Source organism: Phocoena phocoena, chromosome 16, assembly GCF_963924675.1.
Source record: "Phocoena phocoena chromosome 16, mPhoPho1.1, whole genome shotgun sequence".
In the NCBI taxonomy this organism is placed as follows: domain Eukaryota; kingdom Metazoa; phylum Chordata; class Mammalia; order Artiodactyla; family Phocoenidae; genus Phocoena; species Phocoena phocoena.
Window position 1 is genome coordinate 25,759,752 of NC_089234.1, and position 17,879 is coordinate 25,777,630.

The 17,879-nt window shown below is 44.5% G+C and overlaps 1 protein-coding gene across 2 annotated transcripts in view; it reads right to left on the reverse strand.

Annotated features, from left to right (window-relative positions):
* CNNM2 (cyclin and CBS domain divalent metal cation transport mediator 2) overlaps nt 1-6,829 on the reverse strand; it is a 139,685-nt gene extending 132,856 nt beyond the window's left edge. For both annotated transcript variants that reach the window (XM_065893817.1, XM_065893816.1), the window contains exon 1: nt 5,209-6,829. In XM_065893817.1, coding sequence (XP_065749889.1) covers nt 5,209-6,829 — 1,621 coding nt within the window. The remainder of the gene's footprint in view (nt 1-5,208) is intronic.
* Nucleotides 6,830-17,879: the final 11,050 nt, after the last annotated feature.

Consider the following 17,879-nt stretch of genomic DNA (forward strand, 5'->3'; position numbering starts at 1 on the left):
AACCTTAGCAGAGTAAAAAAACTCAAAGTAAACTAAAATAAAATGAGGTCACACATTCAGACTTATTTTCCATGTAACAAAATGCCTGTCAAAGATGGTTTGAATGCTGGATATCAAAAATATTGACATCAAAATCACAAGGCAAATAAAACCAACGGCAAACCTATATGTTTGCTTTTTCAGTGATGCGGCTGCCTTTAACTCTAACAAGAGTTTAAAGGTACCTTGAACTTGGAACCAGAAGTCCTGCTTGTTGGAATGGAGAGAACTCCATGCTAGAACTCCATGCTAGAGTCAGGGACATAGGTTCTAGTCCTGTTGATGCTACTAGCTAGGTGGGTAGCCCTAAGCAAGTCACTTAGCTTTCTCTCCTCAGGGTTTACTTTCCTTAGTTAAGAGGTTGACTAGACCAATGTTTCCTAAACTCACCTAATCACAAGAATTACCTCAGGGTAACTGTTAACAGTATGGATTCCAAACCCCCTTCCCTAAGAGATTCTGGTTGAGGACGTCTCTGAGTGAGGCTTAGGAACTAGTTCTTAATAAGTGATCCAAGTAAGTTTTATCATCTGGTAACCTTCACAAACACTGGACTGGATGAGCCATGAGCTGCCTGCCTTCTAGCTCTGATTCTATACTATCTGGATGTTTCAAAATGATGTTCTAAAAATATGCAAAATTGTAATAGTATCACATGTGTTATTGCAAAAAGTTAATAAACATACAAGATCAAAGAAAGAAATACATCCATCCCTTCACCCTCAACACCATTCATACTTTTAAACATCAATAAAGACATCCTCCTAGATTCTAGGCAAGTGAAACACTTTATTTGGTGAGGAAAAAAGTTTTAAATATTAAACTCTCAGCACATTAATATGGAAAGACTTGTGTTATAGGAAGAGAGAATTGTACACCAAATGTTTTAAGTGAAAACTACACATTGCATTCTTCTCTTAAAGAACATTATCTGATGAGCTTACCTGTTCCTAGTTTTAAAAAAAAAGCTAAAAAACAGCCTGTCTCTAGCAGCTATGAAACAGCAAGCTCTGCAATACTGGAATGCAATTGTTACAAAGCTAAAAGAAACAAAACAAAGCAAAACAAACAAACAAACAACCGGGTGGCTTAGAGCCCACACTACCTTTTGTTAGGAAGGTTTTGTCAGGTATAGGGAGAGCGTCCAGGGCACTTTCTGCACACAAAGGTAGCAACCTTATTTAACTCTTCCTTCCTCTACACTACGTTGCTTTAGACGGTTTTTCCAAAATTCTCATAATCCACTAGTGGGATTTACTTTTACTCTCTGTTTTAGATTTATAAATAACTATAAAACTCACAAAAGAAAAAGACTGATGGCATGGACCACGGGGGGCAGGGCTGTACAGGATGCTCACTGGCAACCGTTTGTCACATAAGTGGCTACAAAAGATGTAAATAAAATCAAGATTGAAACACAAAACTGCCTTTGGGTCAGCCTTGCAACACAAACAGGTATGAGACCAAGCGTGAAACATGACTACATACTTTAGCTATTAGTCAAACACCACAGTGTTAGCATAAAACACTGTCAAAGTGAATCTTGATGCTTGACCTGCAAATAGTGAAAATGGAATTGTTTAAATTTAGGGTCATACAGGCCAAAAATTGATTTAACAGTGAAAGTGGGGACACCAACCGTTAGGTACAACATCACAGAAGCACTGGGTTTAAGGCCATATATATGTCTAAATACATTTCTGTGTTTGTTGCTCTCAACAAGCCCTGAGGCAATGCTTTGACCAAACCTCACATTCAATTAAAACAGAAATGTAAAATCAGGATCAAGGGGATCAGCATGATAGAATGGTTAAGAGGGCAGGTTTGGCTGTGACACAGACCCAGTTAAAATCCCTAATCAACAAACTACTGAATGACCTTGAACACATCATTTCACCTATGCCTCAATTTCCTCATTTGTAAGATGGAGATGATGCTTTGCTAAGCTATCAGATTTAAACAAGGTGATTCATGTAAAGCACTAAGCCCTGTACCTGGTAGAGAGTAAATAAACAGGTAATAATAATAGTAAGCTAACTGTAAAAATTAGCATAATTACTGTCTTCCAACCTCAAGTAAAGCTATAAGTTTCCTGGCAGCCAGGAAAAAATTCTAATCATTAGAAAGAAAACATTTACATACACTATGTAAAGGTAGCTTTTCATTTCTTTCCACACTACAGAAAATTTCCCCCTCCTTAGTAAAGAATAATTCAGACTAATGATGTAGAGCTCTATCCAGGAAAGGCTTCAATGCAGATATTTTTAATTAGAAAGGATAATTTTCAATGAGATCTGGATTAAGGATCTAACCAGTTTGGTAGAGTTACAGTTGGTGTTGTTAGAAGAAAGAGGAAAAAGAAGAAAAAGCCTTCAAACCATCCCACACACCATTACTCAACAGAGAAAACAATAGCAGGTTGACTGTTCACATAACTTCATAATTGAATTAGAAAATGAAAAAGAAAAAAAAATCAGGTGAAATATTTTAACTAACACAAAAGAAAGAAATAACACAGTTATTAGTAAGGTGAAAGTGACCAAACTCATCAAAAAAAGATCAATGAAGGGAAGGTGAAAAATTAGTTATTCCTACAGTTTCAGTAACAAGCACCCACTCTGTCCTTTTAAGATCATGGCTTAAATTTCCCATTTGCAACCAACTTTCTTTGCCCACTCTCCCTAATATGCTACCAGCTTGAATGTACCTTTAATCTGTACTGTCTTCTTAACTGAATACATCATTCTGGTTACAGACAAAAATAACATCTTATGCATTTTTTTTTAGTATAATTCAGGGGAGGGCTTCCCTGGTGGTGCAGTGGTTAAGAATCCGCCTCCCAATGCAGGGGACACAGGTTTGAGCCCCGGTCTGGGGAGATCCCACATGCCACGGAGCAACTGAGCCCGTGTGCCTCAACTACTGAGCCTGTGCTCTAGAGCCCGCAAGCCACAACTACTGAGCCCGTGTGCCACAACTACTGAAGCCTGTGCACCTAGAGCCCATGCTCCACAACAGAGAGAAGCCACTGCAATGAGAAGCCTTGCGCACCACAACGAAGAGTAGCCCCCACTCGCCGCAACTAGAGAAAGCCCGCGTGCAGCAACGAAGATGCAACGCAGCCAAAAATAAAATAATTTTTTTTAAATTCATGGGAAAATATTAGCAATTCAATCTTTAAAGGATCCATTTCAAAGAAAATACTGTGAGAAGTAATTTGGGGAGAGGAAAAAGTTCCTAGTAAAAATAAATCAGTCATAGGAAAACTGTTCAAGGACAATCAAAAACAAATTTCAAAATAATGCAAATTTTGAAATTTTGAGTTAGGGGAAGGATTAATGAGTTGCAAGGTGCAGAACTAAATTCTCAAAGTGAAAAAAGACACAGAAGTGAAGAAAAGACTTCAGCAGGGAGTACACACCAGTGCTACCAATCCATCAGTAGATATGCAAAAATTCTGAATAATAATAAAAAAACATAGACTACATTATCTGTATCAATATTGGGAAATTTAGCAACAGAAAGAAAATAAAGTATTTCAAAGCCATTTTCAAGCATTTCAAGATATTTTTCTATATTACAGATACTGCAGCAAAATGAAAGACTGGTTAGATGCTCTAATTAACAGTTTAGTAGTGAAAGAATAATGACGTCCCAAAAGAAGCTTTGTCACCTAGAGATAATGGACATTTTCTTTTTACTGTTTAAGAATCCAGAAGAATCTCCTTCTGCTTTTAAATGCAAATTACCAATCTCTGAAGCACATTCTGCTCTATTCCTTTATCTGAAAATTACTGCAATGTGATTCTGTTCCAGAGAGGACACCGTTCAGGCAAGAAAATGGAATTAGGACAACTACACACTCTATGTTCAAATCATCACATCCAGTGAGCTGTCACCACTTACACATGACCTTTTTCAGTGGAGAGACCACTATCAGTGATCAAAATCCTATTTGAAGAAGGAAGAGTTAGCTTTGAGGGCTATCAGTTCATTAAAGGTCACACACACATTCTAGCATAATATATGAACATGCACCAACATCGTAACAAGTTAAAAACTCAGTATCCCTTGGCTTTCAAATAACAAAACTAGCTATTTACTGGAAACGTTTTTAAAGCTAGAATTTCAGTGATAATAGTGTGAGTTGCTATTCACCTGTTCATTACATGGTAAAACAAGCCAAAAATACCACGATGCAAGAAAGGTGAGCACACCACACTCTGCACTTCTCTTCCCTGGCAAAACTCCCTGGAACAGTGAACAGTGACTTGGAGACATGCTTCAATTTAATGTACCAGGTGATCAAGGCTAAAAAGAACACTTGTAAACCAGAAAGTCTCAAGAAATAAATAAACCATAATAGAGGAATTCATCCCATTGTTAAAGGTCCAAGCTTTATGCCAAAACCACACTTGGTTTGGGAAATTTTATTTGTTGTCAGATAAACATAAACAAATAGTGAAGAAAGCTAGGTAAGATAGAGCCTCATAAAAGGTTAACTTACCTCTAGTCTTTCCAAGTTATATATTAACGAATAGCTTTAGTTTTAAAAAAAAAAAAAACCTCTTTTCTAGCTAAGGCAAGTCATCCAAATGAGTGAATTTTTTTGGTGATACCTGGCTTATCCCATACCATATTCTCCAAAGCGGACCCTAATCTCTCCCACAGGTCACCAGACAACCAGGAACAGAAACTACTGAAAATGCACTTCCAATCTCTGAAATGTCAGTGATTGTATAGGGTTTAGAAAAGCTGTTTAAACGTTTTCCAAATGCCTGCAATTAGTACAGGTCAACCAAATGGCATAGCACGGCATGAGCAGGTCCCTACTTTCATCTACCCACTCAGAATCCGGGCAATGAATGCAGCAGACCTCTCAAGACCAGACTGCAGGGGGGAAGAGTACCATGCACAGAAAATAGGAACCCTGCTTTTTGATATGGGAAAAAGCAAGTGATGGCAGTCTTGTGCTTTTAAAGAACCTAGAAGCGCTTACTAGTTCAATCCATCCCCAAATCCATGCCATCCTTTCAACTTTGCAATTAAAAGAGAAGAGAAATTCCGGTCAATTCGCCTTGGGGGGTTGTTCTGAGGGTAGAGGACTCAAGTAGGGAGGAGGATGGAGAGAGAAAGAGCAAGCCAATGAAAGACAGCAAAATTTCCCACCTTTCTTAAATTCTTCCAGCATAGCGTCCAACTTGGTGTCATTGAAAACAAAGTGCAAGGGGTGGTTATAAAATTTAGTGATGGTTTTCAGGGGAGTACAGTCATCTGGATCCACGAAGGCCAAGTCTTTGACAAAGAGGAGGTCCACGATGTTGGAGCGCTCCCCCTCAAATACTGGAATCCGAGTGTAGCCGCTCTCCATGATCTCCGACATGGTGTTGAAGTCCAGAATGGCTTCGCCGGTGATCATGAAACAGTCCCGGAGGGGAGTCATCACGTCCTCCACGGTCTTCGTGCGGAGCTCCAGCGCCCCTTGGATGATGTTCAGCTCCTCCTTTACGAGGTCGTTGTAGGGGTCTGTGACCCGGAGCATCTCCAGCAGTTTTTCCCGGTTATAGACGGTGCCTATCTCCTGGCCCAGGACGCAGTCCAGCAGCTTGCTTACGGGGTAAGAGGCGGGGAAGGTCATCATCATGAAAAACTTGGTGAGGAAGATGGTGTTGGCCCCCACAGCCAGGCCGTGCCGGGAGCAGATGGCCTGGGGCACGATCTCCCCGAAGATGACGATGCCGATGGTGGAGACCACCACCGCCACGAGGCCTGAGCCAGCTATGTCGTCGAGCAGGATGGTGAGCGTGGTGTTGACCAGCACGTTGCCCAGCAGCAGCGAGCACAGCAGGTAGTTGCCCTGCCTGCGCACGGGCTCGATGCGCTTGGCGTAATTCTTCTCCTTCTCCGTGCCGCAGTTCTGCACGATGCGCAGCTCCATCGGGTCCAGGGCCATGAGTCCCAGGTTGAGGCCGCTGAACATGCCCGATAGGCACAGAAGCAGCGAAATGAAGATCACCTGCAGCCAGAAAGGCAGCAGGAACTTCTTCTCCTCCCCCACGATCATCTTGGTGTCCTCGCCGTCGTGATAAATCCAGGTGGTCTCGGCCCACGGGGGCGGCGGGAGCCCGGCCACCCCGGAGCCGCCCTTGCCCCCGACGGCGCCACCCGCAGACCCCGGGCCGCCGGCGCCCAGGGCTGGCGTGGAGAGCGACGTGCACAGGTAATAGGACTTACTCTTCTCCATCTTGCGCAGCGGTTTGATCTCGATCTCAATGATGCCTGATGTACGGCGATTGAGAATGATATGGGGCAAGATGATGATATCTGATGTGCGGATGCCGCAGCGCTGGGGGCCGCTGTCCGGCTCCGGCGGCGCAGGGCCCCCCAGCCCGCGCTCACCCGGGCTGTGGCGCCGCCGCTCATGCTCTGTGAAAGCAATGCGGGACCATGTCTCGTTGTTGATGTTCTGCCCGTACACCCGCAGCTTGACCCGGGTCCGCTCGCTCACCCGCAGCGCCCCCCCTTCCATGAACGACACGTCGTTCGTGTCCTCCAGCCGCAACCCGATGATCACAGTCTCCTCGTTCTCGCCCGCCGCTGCGCAGCCGCCCGCGCCGCAGCAGCAGCTCAGCAGAAGCAGCGGCAACAGCCGTCCAGCCGCCGCCTGCAGGACCCCCCGGCCGCGAGAGCTGAGGCTGCGGCGCGCCGCCATCTTCCAAGTGGGCAGTGCGGCGGCTGCCTGCCCGCCCGCCATCTTTACTTCGGGTTCACAAGTGCCCCAGCCAATCATAGGGTGGCTGCTCCAGCTGCAGCTTCATCCTTCCCACCCGGCGGCGCGAGCGCAGGCACCGGCCCCTGGGCGAGACTGCAACGCAGTGTTCGCACGCACTGCTCAGCAGTCCGCCTCCCTGACTGACACTGACTCGGCCTGGGCCAGCTCAGGAACCTCGAGGTTGGCGGGAGGGGGGAGAAGGGGGAGAAGTGCCAGCCGCTCCTGCGAGAGGCAGGCAGACCAGCTAGCTAATCACGAGCGGGCGTCCACCCTCCCAGCCAGGGGGCTGGAATGGGGGCGTGGCCGTGAGCGGCGCCGCGAACCAATGGCAAGATAAATGGGTGGGGAGACGAGGGCCAGCGTCCTCCTCAGCACGCCAAGTTTCCAGCTGAAAGGCGCGTGACTCTTGTGTATGTGCGAGGGGAGGAGGTGTGGCCAGCCGGTGCCCGAGAGCCAGTCACAGATGAGAGCTGTACGAGAGGGGGCGGGGCCCTACTTCCGGCTGCCAATGAAAAGGGGCCATTCGCGAGTGCGACAGCCCGGGGGGACCTCGGTAGTACATCCCGGCCCTGGGGTTGCCCCGCTGGACTAATGTCCCGAGGCGGCCCGAGGCAGCTGGTTCTCGCTGCGCCACGCTGCCGGCTTCCGCGTGCTCAATGCACGTGCAGCGAGGCTGCGCCTTCCTGCCCCAGGAGCCCGAGAAGCCCACTAGGGAGGCTTAAGATGCACAGTAGCCTAAAGTGAAGCCCAGCCACAGCCCGCGCCCCCCTTATTTATTCGTGCGCGCCTCTCCACTCGGGATAAGCGGTGGCCGGTGGGCCCCAGCACCGCACAGACCCGCTCTGCTGGAGCCTCTCGCCTATCCCTAAGAGACAAGCGCTCTCTGCAGCTCACGGTCAGGTGGCGCCATCTGCCGGTATCATGGGCGCCCTGCAACGCTTTCCAGGTCCGTCGCAAGCCCCACACGGTGAGCGGGAGGTGCGGAAATTAAAGTAGTACCCCATCTTCCAAGTCCTAAGAATCCCTTCATTTTCTTACTGAAAGTCCCCGGCCCCATTCCATATTTACTGAATGGGTAGGACCCAGGAATCTGTATTTCTAACTGGGACTCGGGCAAATTTGGGAAATGGGAAGGGGCAGACATACTAAGCAGATCCATAAAGGCTCATTCTTAAACACACTGACCAAACCCAGCTAGGTTCATCGGTCACTCAGGAGAAAAACACCCTGAAGACCTAGGACTCCCAAGCCCATTCTGTATCTGGAGGAGATGCAGTAGCAAGGTTGTTGCCAAAGTGGTTTTTTTTCTTGCAACTTAAACATCTGAAAAAGAATTGTTTCCTTTTTTTTTTTTTTTTTGTATTCTGCAAGCACATTTTCTTCCCTTTATGTAAACCAATCAAACATTTATTAATTTCTAGTAGAGATGATTGCAGTGGGCTCCTCACTGGTCTCTGCTCTTCTACACCTGCCCCCTTCCCTTCTCAACCCAGCAGCCAGAGTGGTCTTGTTAAATAAGACGCTGTCCCTTCCTTGTTTGAAACCCTACTCTGGCTTCCCAACTCATCACAGTAAAAGCCACTGGTAGCTACAATATCTGACAAGGCTCTGCCCACCCACTTTCGTCTATAACCTCATCACCTGCTGCTCCAGCCAGATTTCTTCTGACTGTTGTTCCTTCTCTCCAGGGATGCTCCTTCAGGGAGCCTGTGCACTTGCAGCTGTTTCCTGTGCCTGTGACTCTCTTCCCCCAGATGTCAGCATAGAACGTTAGTCCACCTCCTTCAGCATTGTTCAAAGGCCACCTTTAATATTTATCTATTTATTCATTCATTTACCTATTTATTTTGGCTGTGCTGGGTCTTAGTTGCAGCATGCAGGATCTTCATTGCGGCATGTTTAGTTGCGGCATGTGGACTCTTATTTGTGGCATGCAGACTCTTAGTTGTATCACGCAGAGTTCTTAGTTGCAGCATGCATGTGGGACCTAGCTTCCCTACCAGGGATCGAACCTGGGTCCCCTGCACTGGGAGCACAGAGTCTTACCCACAGGACCACCAGGGAAGTCCCAAAGGCCACCTTTATAAACTTGTGAACAAGCACTCCCTATACTCCATCTCTACTGTATTTTCCTTAATTTAGTTTACATCTGTCTCCTTCTACTAGAACTTAAGCTTCCTGAGGGCAAGGATTTTGTCTGTTTTGTTCACTGCTGTATCATCAGGGCCTAGAACAATGGTAGATGCTCGAAACAGTACTTGTAGAATGTTAAAGAAGTGAAAGAATTTTTATTCTGATTATTTCAAATAATGCCCCCAATCTAGTTTCCAGCCCTTCAGCTTCTGATGCTGCTTCTCCCACCCACAATTCTCATACTGCTATATCTGAGAAACAAGTTTATATTTTAAAAACCCTGATTCACACACTCGGCATGCATTTATAAAAATAACATTATCAAAGTTTGGAAGAAAAGTTGAGCTTTTTAGGGGTATGTGACAAAGGATAGATACAGTCCTTTTCTAAGTCAACTGATTGAAAATAAAACTGTTTTAACTTCATAAAAAGTGTGAGTACAAGTGTGTGTAAGGGAGCTAAGAGGGAAGATGATTAAAGGCTCTTAAATGCTGAATGTACACTTTCGGAATAAGAGTGTGGAGATGGGGGTGAGGAGAAGCTTGCCAAACCTACAGACATTTCCTGTGCATTTCAGAAAAAGCTAGGTCAGGAAAGTGTGGCATTCAGCAACTTAGAAGCAAGTTAGAAGTTCATAGCAAAATGTCAGAAAACACCCATCAAGACCATATACAATATAAAACCAGCCAAGTTCACATTCACACACAAGCTCAGCAGTCCCCTGTGTGAATCTGACGTTCATCCTGAGTGGCAGTGGTGGTAGGAAGGGGGGAATCATAGTCTCCGTGTAGGGAATTTCCTGGGCGTCCAGTGATTAGGAGGTTTCACCTCCAGAAAGGGCTACAAAATCCTCAAGACTGCTAACTGGTTGCTGTGGATGTCTAATCCTAGGTAGGTTCTGACCTTGACCTTCAGCACATCATTTAGGTAAAGCAGAACCTCCTAGCAAATACCTTCCCTAACCAACCCTCTCTTGCTAGAATCCTTTACTGGATCCTCAAGGGGAAGGGTACCTGTTCAGTTTTCTCATCTGCATGGAATATGCTCCCATGTCTGCAGGTTCAGAGATTTGGGAAGGCGCTGCATCCAGACCTAAAAGACTTTTAGAGTCTGACTTTAAAGATAGCAAGTAACAACCAATGGCTCTCTACGCATCTGGTTTCTCAACATAAAGCTCTAATTTTATACAGAAAGCTTTTCCCCCCAGAAAAAAAAATGCCTAGTTGTAGAAAAATATTCAAAGTTATTGCTTCAACAGTGACATTTTAATCTCACCAAAGCACCGGATCTTTTGAGTGAAAACAGGAACTGGGTGATGCTCCAGTTGCCCAAACTTTCCCTCCAACCAAACCTGCTCCCCCTGAAACAACACTGTCCACTTGTTTAAAGACATAGAACTCTTTTAGCTCAAATGAGAACTTTTCACAACAGAGGGCAAACAAAACAAAATAAAGTCAGCAATGCAGTTTGCCTTCTCTTTTTCAGGCTTTTTGTTTTAGGCTTTCCTATTTCCCTCCTTTGCTAGATATTTTCTGGACATAGTCACTGTGGAGAAAGAGAAAGGAAAACATGGCTTTTTTACAGAGTTGTGACAAAAGCTTCCTCCCTTGAGAAGGGTGCAAGCTCCTTGACAGCAAATCCCTGCCGATGGTGGGTGGCCCCCTGCCACTTCCCATTCTGCCAACTCTTCCCTCCCTCTCCGCCCTCCATCCTGGTCCCTCCCCCCTCCACGGTGCACTGGACAGCACCCCACACCCACTATCCTTCTCCCAGGGAGCCGGCCCCTCCTAAACCTCCATGGGGCAGCCCCAAGAAGTATCCTTCTGCTGCTCCAAATCCACTGTTTGCCCTGCTCCAGGCCCCCTATCCTCCTGACTGCCAGGCCCTGCGACTGCGGGACTTTCTAGGATCTTTTAGGGTGTTCTTTCTGACTGCTGTGCCACCCCAGTTGCAGTCTCCAGCTCAGTCTTGGACAAAGAAATGTTCTGAGCTCCATTATCCTTATCATTGCGACTAAAACCCCAGGTTGCGATTTTCGGTTTTAAAATGTTGATCCATGTGAATATTGCCCATCCAACAATCTAAATTTAAAAACTACATTTGGGGAGTGAGGAAGAGGTAGGAGATAAGGCAGACTCTGACAGGAGGATGGTAACTAGGGATGAGACTGCAGGGAAAAGAACAGATCCTAAATGTCCAATTCTGAGCCCTGGGTCTGATACCAGAGCTCTAATTTGTGATTATGGCTCTAGTCATAAAATGCCAGTTTTCCCATATCAGCTGAATTCATTCCTATGGTCTTGTTTCCAAATCGTTTGGAGCTGGAGCAAAAATTCTACTATAATAATTAGATCTCCATGTATAGACAAATAACATGCCAGACCTCAGTGGGAAAGAATTCTTCTCCTATTTTTAGTACCTCTGAGATACCTATTTGTTTTATTTGAAACACCACTACACTGAAGATTTAACTTATTGCTTCCCACTTATTAATACCACATCTCAATTCTCTGCTTCCTCTTTATTTTTTTTTAATATTTATTTTATTTATTTATTTGGCTGCATCGGGTCTTAGTTGTGGCATGCTGGCTCCAGAGCACGTGGGCTCTGTAGCTTGCTGCATGCGGGCTTTCTAGTTGAGGTGCGTGGGCTCAGGAGTTGCAGTGTGTGGGCTCAGTAGTTGCGGCACGCGGGCTTAGTTGCCCCGTGACATGTGGGATCTTAGTTCCCTGATCAGAGATCGAACCCAAGTCCCCTGCATTGGAAGGCAGATTCTTAACCATTGGACCACCAGGGAAGTCCCTCTGCTTCCTCTTTAAACTTTAAGTTTGTGACTCATTTCTCACCCCATTTCTTTTTTTCTTTTTCATTCATTTGTTCCCTCATTCAACTTATATAGATTGTGTATCTGATAAGCTCCAGGCGCTGTACTAGGCATTGTGGAGCTATAATATTGAATCAGAGGTTACCCCAAAAACTTACTAGTAAGGAGGTCAGCAAACATGTACTAAATAACTACATAGTGCAGGATAGAACATCGAATGTCTTAAAAAGAAATACAAAATAAAATGCAGGAATCGAGGGAAGCTCCATGGTCTTTGAGTTGGTCTTTGAGATATTTAAAATAAACAAATAGGTATCCCAGAGGAACTAAAAATAGGTTAGAATAGAAACGTTTTTAGATATGCAGATGAAAATGCTATTCAAAGAACCGGTGTTTTAGTCTGCTCTATCCTAACAAAATACCATAGACTGGGTGGCTTAAACAACAGAAATTTATTTTCTCACAGTTGTGGAGGCTGAAGTCCCAGATCAAGGTCCTGTGAGGTTGGTTGTTGGTGAGAGCTCTCTTCCTGACTTGCAGATGACCCCTTTGTCCTCAAGCGGCCTTTCCTCTGAGTGCATACATGGAGAGAGAGCAAGAGCTCACTGGTATCTCTTATAAGGACACTAATCCTGTTGGATCAGGGCCCCATCCTTATGGCCTCATGTAACCTTAATTACTTCCTTAGAGGCTTCATCTCCAAATACAAGCACTCTGGGGGTTAGGGCTTCAATATATGAATGCAAGGAGGAGGGACAAATGTTCAGTCCAAGAAAAAGGGATTGAGAGAGAAGAGGAAAAAGGCATTCTACTGGAGAGAAAAGTGTGAGATGAGGTTGGAAAGGGAGCAGCATTTTTAGAACACCATATGCTTGAATTTGGTTCTATGGCCCTTGAAGAGGAACAGCAAGAATAATGTTGGAAAGTTGGTTGGGGTGGGTTGAATGCCAAGTTTAGGAGTTTAGATTTCATTCTTCAGGAGCTATAGAATGTTCTAAGTAGAAGAGCTGTATTACAAGATTAACTGACAGGTGCCAGTGCAGCAATGCTGAGGCCCTGCCTGCCAATTGGATTTAGGGAACTTCTACCACTCCATGTAGAAAAAAATCTTCGCAGTTTACAAAGCACTTTCTCACATATTATCTTGACTGACTTTCACAACTATGACTAAGGGATACACCACTTCTCCAGCAACATATAGGACAAACAAACAGAGACAACTATCTCATGCCACAGAAGCCCCCAGAAAACCAAGATGGAACACCACAACCCCCAACTCTGGAAGTCCACACCTGAATCACAGCTGTGGCCACGGTGGTCTGTGCAGTAATCATGCCTCTTAGAGCAAACACAAGGTTTCCCAGGTGGGCCTTGGCCTCCTGAACATAGGTCAGATTTCTGGATATATATTTTTTAACTTTAAAAAAAGTTTTTGACATATAATAAACATATATAAAGGTTCATAAAGCATAAATGTATAGTAGCTGACCACATAATTTATCATTTAAAACAGAACCTGTTTGAGAGTGGAAAAAAAGGTACTATCAACAATTAACCTAGTTTGAAGCTAACTAGGACAGTCCCAGGCAAAGATTATGTTCACTTTGTTGTTGTTTTTTAATTAATTTATTTATTTTTGGCTGCATTGGGTCTTCGCTGCTGTGCACTGGCTTCCTCTAGTTGCAGCGAGCAGGGGCTACTCTTTGTTGCAGTGCGTGGGATTCTCACTGCAGTGGCTTCTCTTGTTGCGGAGCACAGGCTCTAGGTGCGCAGGCTTCAGTAGTTGTGGCACGTAGGCTCAGTAGTTGTGGCTCGTGGGCTCTAGAGCTCAGGCTCAGTAGTTGTGGTGCATGGGCTTAGTTGCTCCACAGCATGTGGGATCTTCCCGGACCAGGGCTCGAACCTGTATCCCCTGCATTGGTAGGTGGATTCCCAACCACTGTGCCACCAGGGAAGCCCCTTATGTTCACTTTGTAATTGTTTATAATGGTAACGGGAGCCACCCCCTAGTTGAGAAAACCCTTATATAGCCCTTCCAGATCACACACATGTTCTCTACCCTAGATGTAACCATTATCTTTACTTTTATAGTAATTATTTCCCTTTTTAATTCTGTATTTTAAAATTTGGGAATCCCCGAAAGGAGAGCAAGGACAAACCCTCTGATGCAGGGGTACACCAGGAGTCAGAAGAGCTAGGTGTAGTCTTGGTTCTAACCCGTCTTAGACTGTACTCCCACCGTGCAAGTCATTTAAAATCAGCCTCAGTGTTCTCCTCTGTAAAATTAGAAAAATCAGCATTATGAGGGAGGCATAGGGGAGCTCTTTTCAGAAAAGAAACAACTGGGGATATTTGGCATGGTTTATAAATAGCACACGAAGCAATGAATTTTCCTTTTTACCATGAGAAATCACCATTTGTAAAGGGTTGCCTCATGGGCTCCTGTTCCATGATTGAAAAGCAAAAGTAAAAACACCTCCTTCACAACATTTCCCTAGTTAGGTCCCTTGAAAGGAATAAGGTTAATAAGAAAAAGAAAATAAGGACAGTTAATACACGATTAACTACTAAGCCTAGAAGCCACACCAATCCTTCTGCGCTTGCTGTGCAAACCTTTCCTCCTTGACATTTTGAGGCTCTGCTTTCCTGAGGATGCTCATTTCCTATTCACAAAGAAAGTGATGTGATGGAAGCTTGTTAACTCAGAACAGAGAATAAACCGTCCAGGACGCCTCACCTAACACAAACAGGCTCTGAGTTATATGTCAAATTACCATAAGCAGCTCCAGTGCTCTTTGGTTCCCTCCTGTGAGCATCCCTGCCAAGCTCCACGTGCCCTTCTTGGCTTCTGCTTGTAATGAATTAAACATGTAAGTCAGAGTCATAGATTAAGCCATAGGCCTGCCATCATTTTAACTATAATGGGGAAAAGACCCTCACTTTTAATTTTGATGACACTGTGCTAATTCTAGTCCTAAAATGGGGCCACAAACTCAAAAAGCCTACAGGGGTCGGCAACATTGACTGGGTAGGGACGGTGTCTAAAGGGACACGCCCTGTGTAACAGGGGAGCCAATACTCACTGGGGCCATGGCAGCTGTGCAAAATGCAGGGCTCATGTTGCCAATTTTTCAAGAGAAGCCAGAAATTCATATGTTATGGAAAACCTTCTGATTTATAAATGTGGGCAACTAGTTCAAACAATTTTTTTAAAATTCTGTAACCTCTCCAGAACCTAGACCTATAAGTCTGTTTCTGAGTTGGAAGGGAACTTAGAGTATGCCAAGTTCAAAACCTCATTTTACAGCTGGAGAAAGCGAACCCCAAAGTGGACAAATGATTTTCCGAGGGGCAAGTAGCTAATTCAGCAGTAGAGTCAGATCTAGAAACAACACCTGCTTTCTGTCTCCTGCATCACTTTTCCTTCCATGAATGAGAAGAAGGTTAACGGCTTTCAGCCTAGTTTGCAAAGTCAGAGGACACAAGTCTGGATTACAGAGCACCCAGAACATCATCAATTCACCATTCTACTTTTTTACTCTCTCTGGCTTCTGGACAGTATATAGGAGGCACTCTGCTATTATATGAGGCAACGGACAGAACACTTCTGTCCTCAATTGATTTTCCCTTCACCTGGAGCCTGTCACTGCTGTACGGCTCTGCTACATGAAAGGAGGGACTAGTGTGGCCTGTTGGGGAAGGGGATCGGGACGACGGTCAACCGTCCAAGACAAGCAAGGCTCACTCGGCAGAAGATGAAGTACAAAACTTACATTCGCAGAACACTCCCATTAACCTCAGTGGGAGCTGTGCTTACGGGAACTGCAGGATCAGCAGTTGAACAGAGACTGGAATGAAGCGGTAAAGCTCAAGTCATGGGTTATTATTAGGATTGTCTACTTCCAGCTTCATATTTACAAAAGAGTTCATTCTGACTATCTAGTGAGACCTCCCTCTGCTGACTCTTAGGGCAGGGTCTACAAAGAAACCCTGTTTAGATCCAAATTGTGGCATGTGTACAACTGAAGAAACTTGGCAAAGCACAGAAGTGAGGACAGGTACCAACAAAGTTCAGAAAATATGCCTGGCTGTTTTTATCCTGTTGGCCCCCGGGGTGCATAATATTCCATTGTTAGCAATCCAGGCCTAGGATGGTGCCTGGTACACAGTAGGTACATAGTTAATATTTAGTGACTTAATGAAAATGTCAACTGAAAGAGAAATACACAACGTAAGAGTTGTGAGTTGAGTTTTATTCAGGGTCTTACTGAGGACTCTAGCCTGGGAATCAGCCTCTTGGTAGCTCTGGGGGGACTGCTCTAAAGAGCTAGGGGGAGAATCCAGTGTAAAGATGATTTTGTCTGGGGAATATGTGTAATCAAGCATACATCTCAGTGAAAGGTTACTGCTAGTCATGAGGAACAGGTATCTCAGTTAATCATTTTAGTGCTTTTCTATGTATGTAAAGATGTAAGAATCTGGGTTCATAAAAATTTTTCTTGAGATATATCTAACCATCTAAGGGACCTGTTTTTCCAAAGCACAGAGTGCTTCATCCTGTTTTTCGTCCTGAATTCCTTTCAGGGTGTACTGTCATCAGTGGCAGCAGTAGCTAAAGACTTAATCTTTGCAGAAGCTGACAGCAAGCAACATTCTTTGTTTTACAAAGAAATGGATAGATAGGTTCATATTTCTTGCTGAACTCATGTAATAGGTCTCCCAACCTAATAAGGTTGGGAGCCATCAGAAGAAAGGCCAAGAATCAGTTAAGAGGAGAGGGTTCTGCTGCTGTCTTGGCATGACCTTTAAAGCCATGTGTGCCTTAAGGGGTGTGGGGGTAGGGGTCCTGTTTAGGCTACTGCTGTGCCTCCCCCAGCAGGTAAAAGCTGAAAAGCCTCTGAAGGCTTCCATGATTTTTAATAAATCCTCCCCCTGCGATAATGAAGCACTGAAAATACTGTACTTGATACAATAATCAATTAAGAGAAAATCTGCTCCTTTAACTCTTTAAGTCCAATATCTTTTGAAAAAGGTTTGTGGCGAGGGAAGAATTAGGCCCCTGTTTCTATGGCACTGCTGTTAGTAAATATGTTAAAACGTATTAAATGATTGCAGAAGGTTGACAAGTATATAATCTAGGTGGTGGGTAAATGGGTCATCACTATAATTCTTTAAACTTTTCTGTATATTTGAAAATGGTTCTAATAAAATGTTGGAGGTAAAGCTGCCCACTGTCAAAAGACCTACAGGCAGCTTCATAAACCACGTCCTGGCAGCAAAGGAAGCATTGGCCTTTACCTGGTCCTGACATCACATGCTCGCAGCAACCATGTATCAGTAGATCTAAACTAATAATAATCTAAACCATGTGCCATGCGCTCTTTCAGAGAACTTCATACAGATGAAACGAAGGCACACAGATGTTAAATTATTTTCTCAAGGCCAAAATGCTAAATGGCAGAGTTAAGAGGGAAAAAACTAAAATGTTTGGCATCAGCTTTTTGCTCTTAATCATCATTCCATACTGCCTCTCACTCTCACAAGGATCAAATATTCCTAGTTGTCTATTTCGCCTATTTTTGAATATTTAAGTAACTGTCTATGGCATTTCTCTGGGTAAAACATATCTACTTTAATTTTATATTGTCTAATATATATCTTTTCTAGATTCCAGATCAAATACAATTCTTAAAATGTATATATATATTTTGTTGTTGTTGTTTGTTTTTTTGCGGTACACGGGCCTCTCACTGTTGTGGCCTCTCCCATTGCGGAGCACAGGCTCCGGACGTGCAGGCTCAGCGGCCATGGCTCACGGGCCCAGCCGCTCCGCGGCATGTGGGATCTTCCTGGACCGGGGCACGAACCCATGTCCCCTGCATCGGCAGGTGGACTCTCAACCACTGCGCCACCAGGGAAGCCCAAAATGTATATTTTTAATAAATGAAAATAATGTATAAAGTATGTTATTCTTTTTTAAAATTTTTATTTTTTATTTATTTATTTTTGACTGCATTGGGTCTTCATTGCTGGGCGCAGCCTTTCTCTAGCTGTGGCGAGTGGGGACTACTCTTCATTGTGCTGAACGGGCTTCTCATTGTGGTGGCTTCT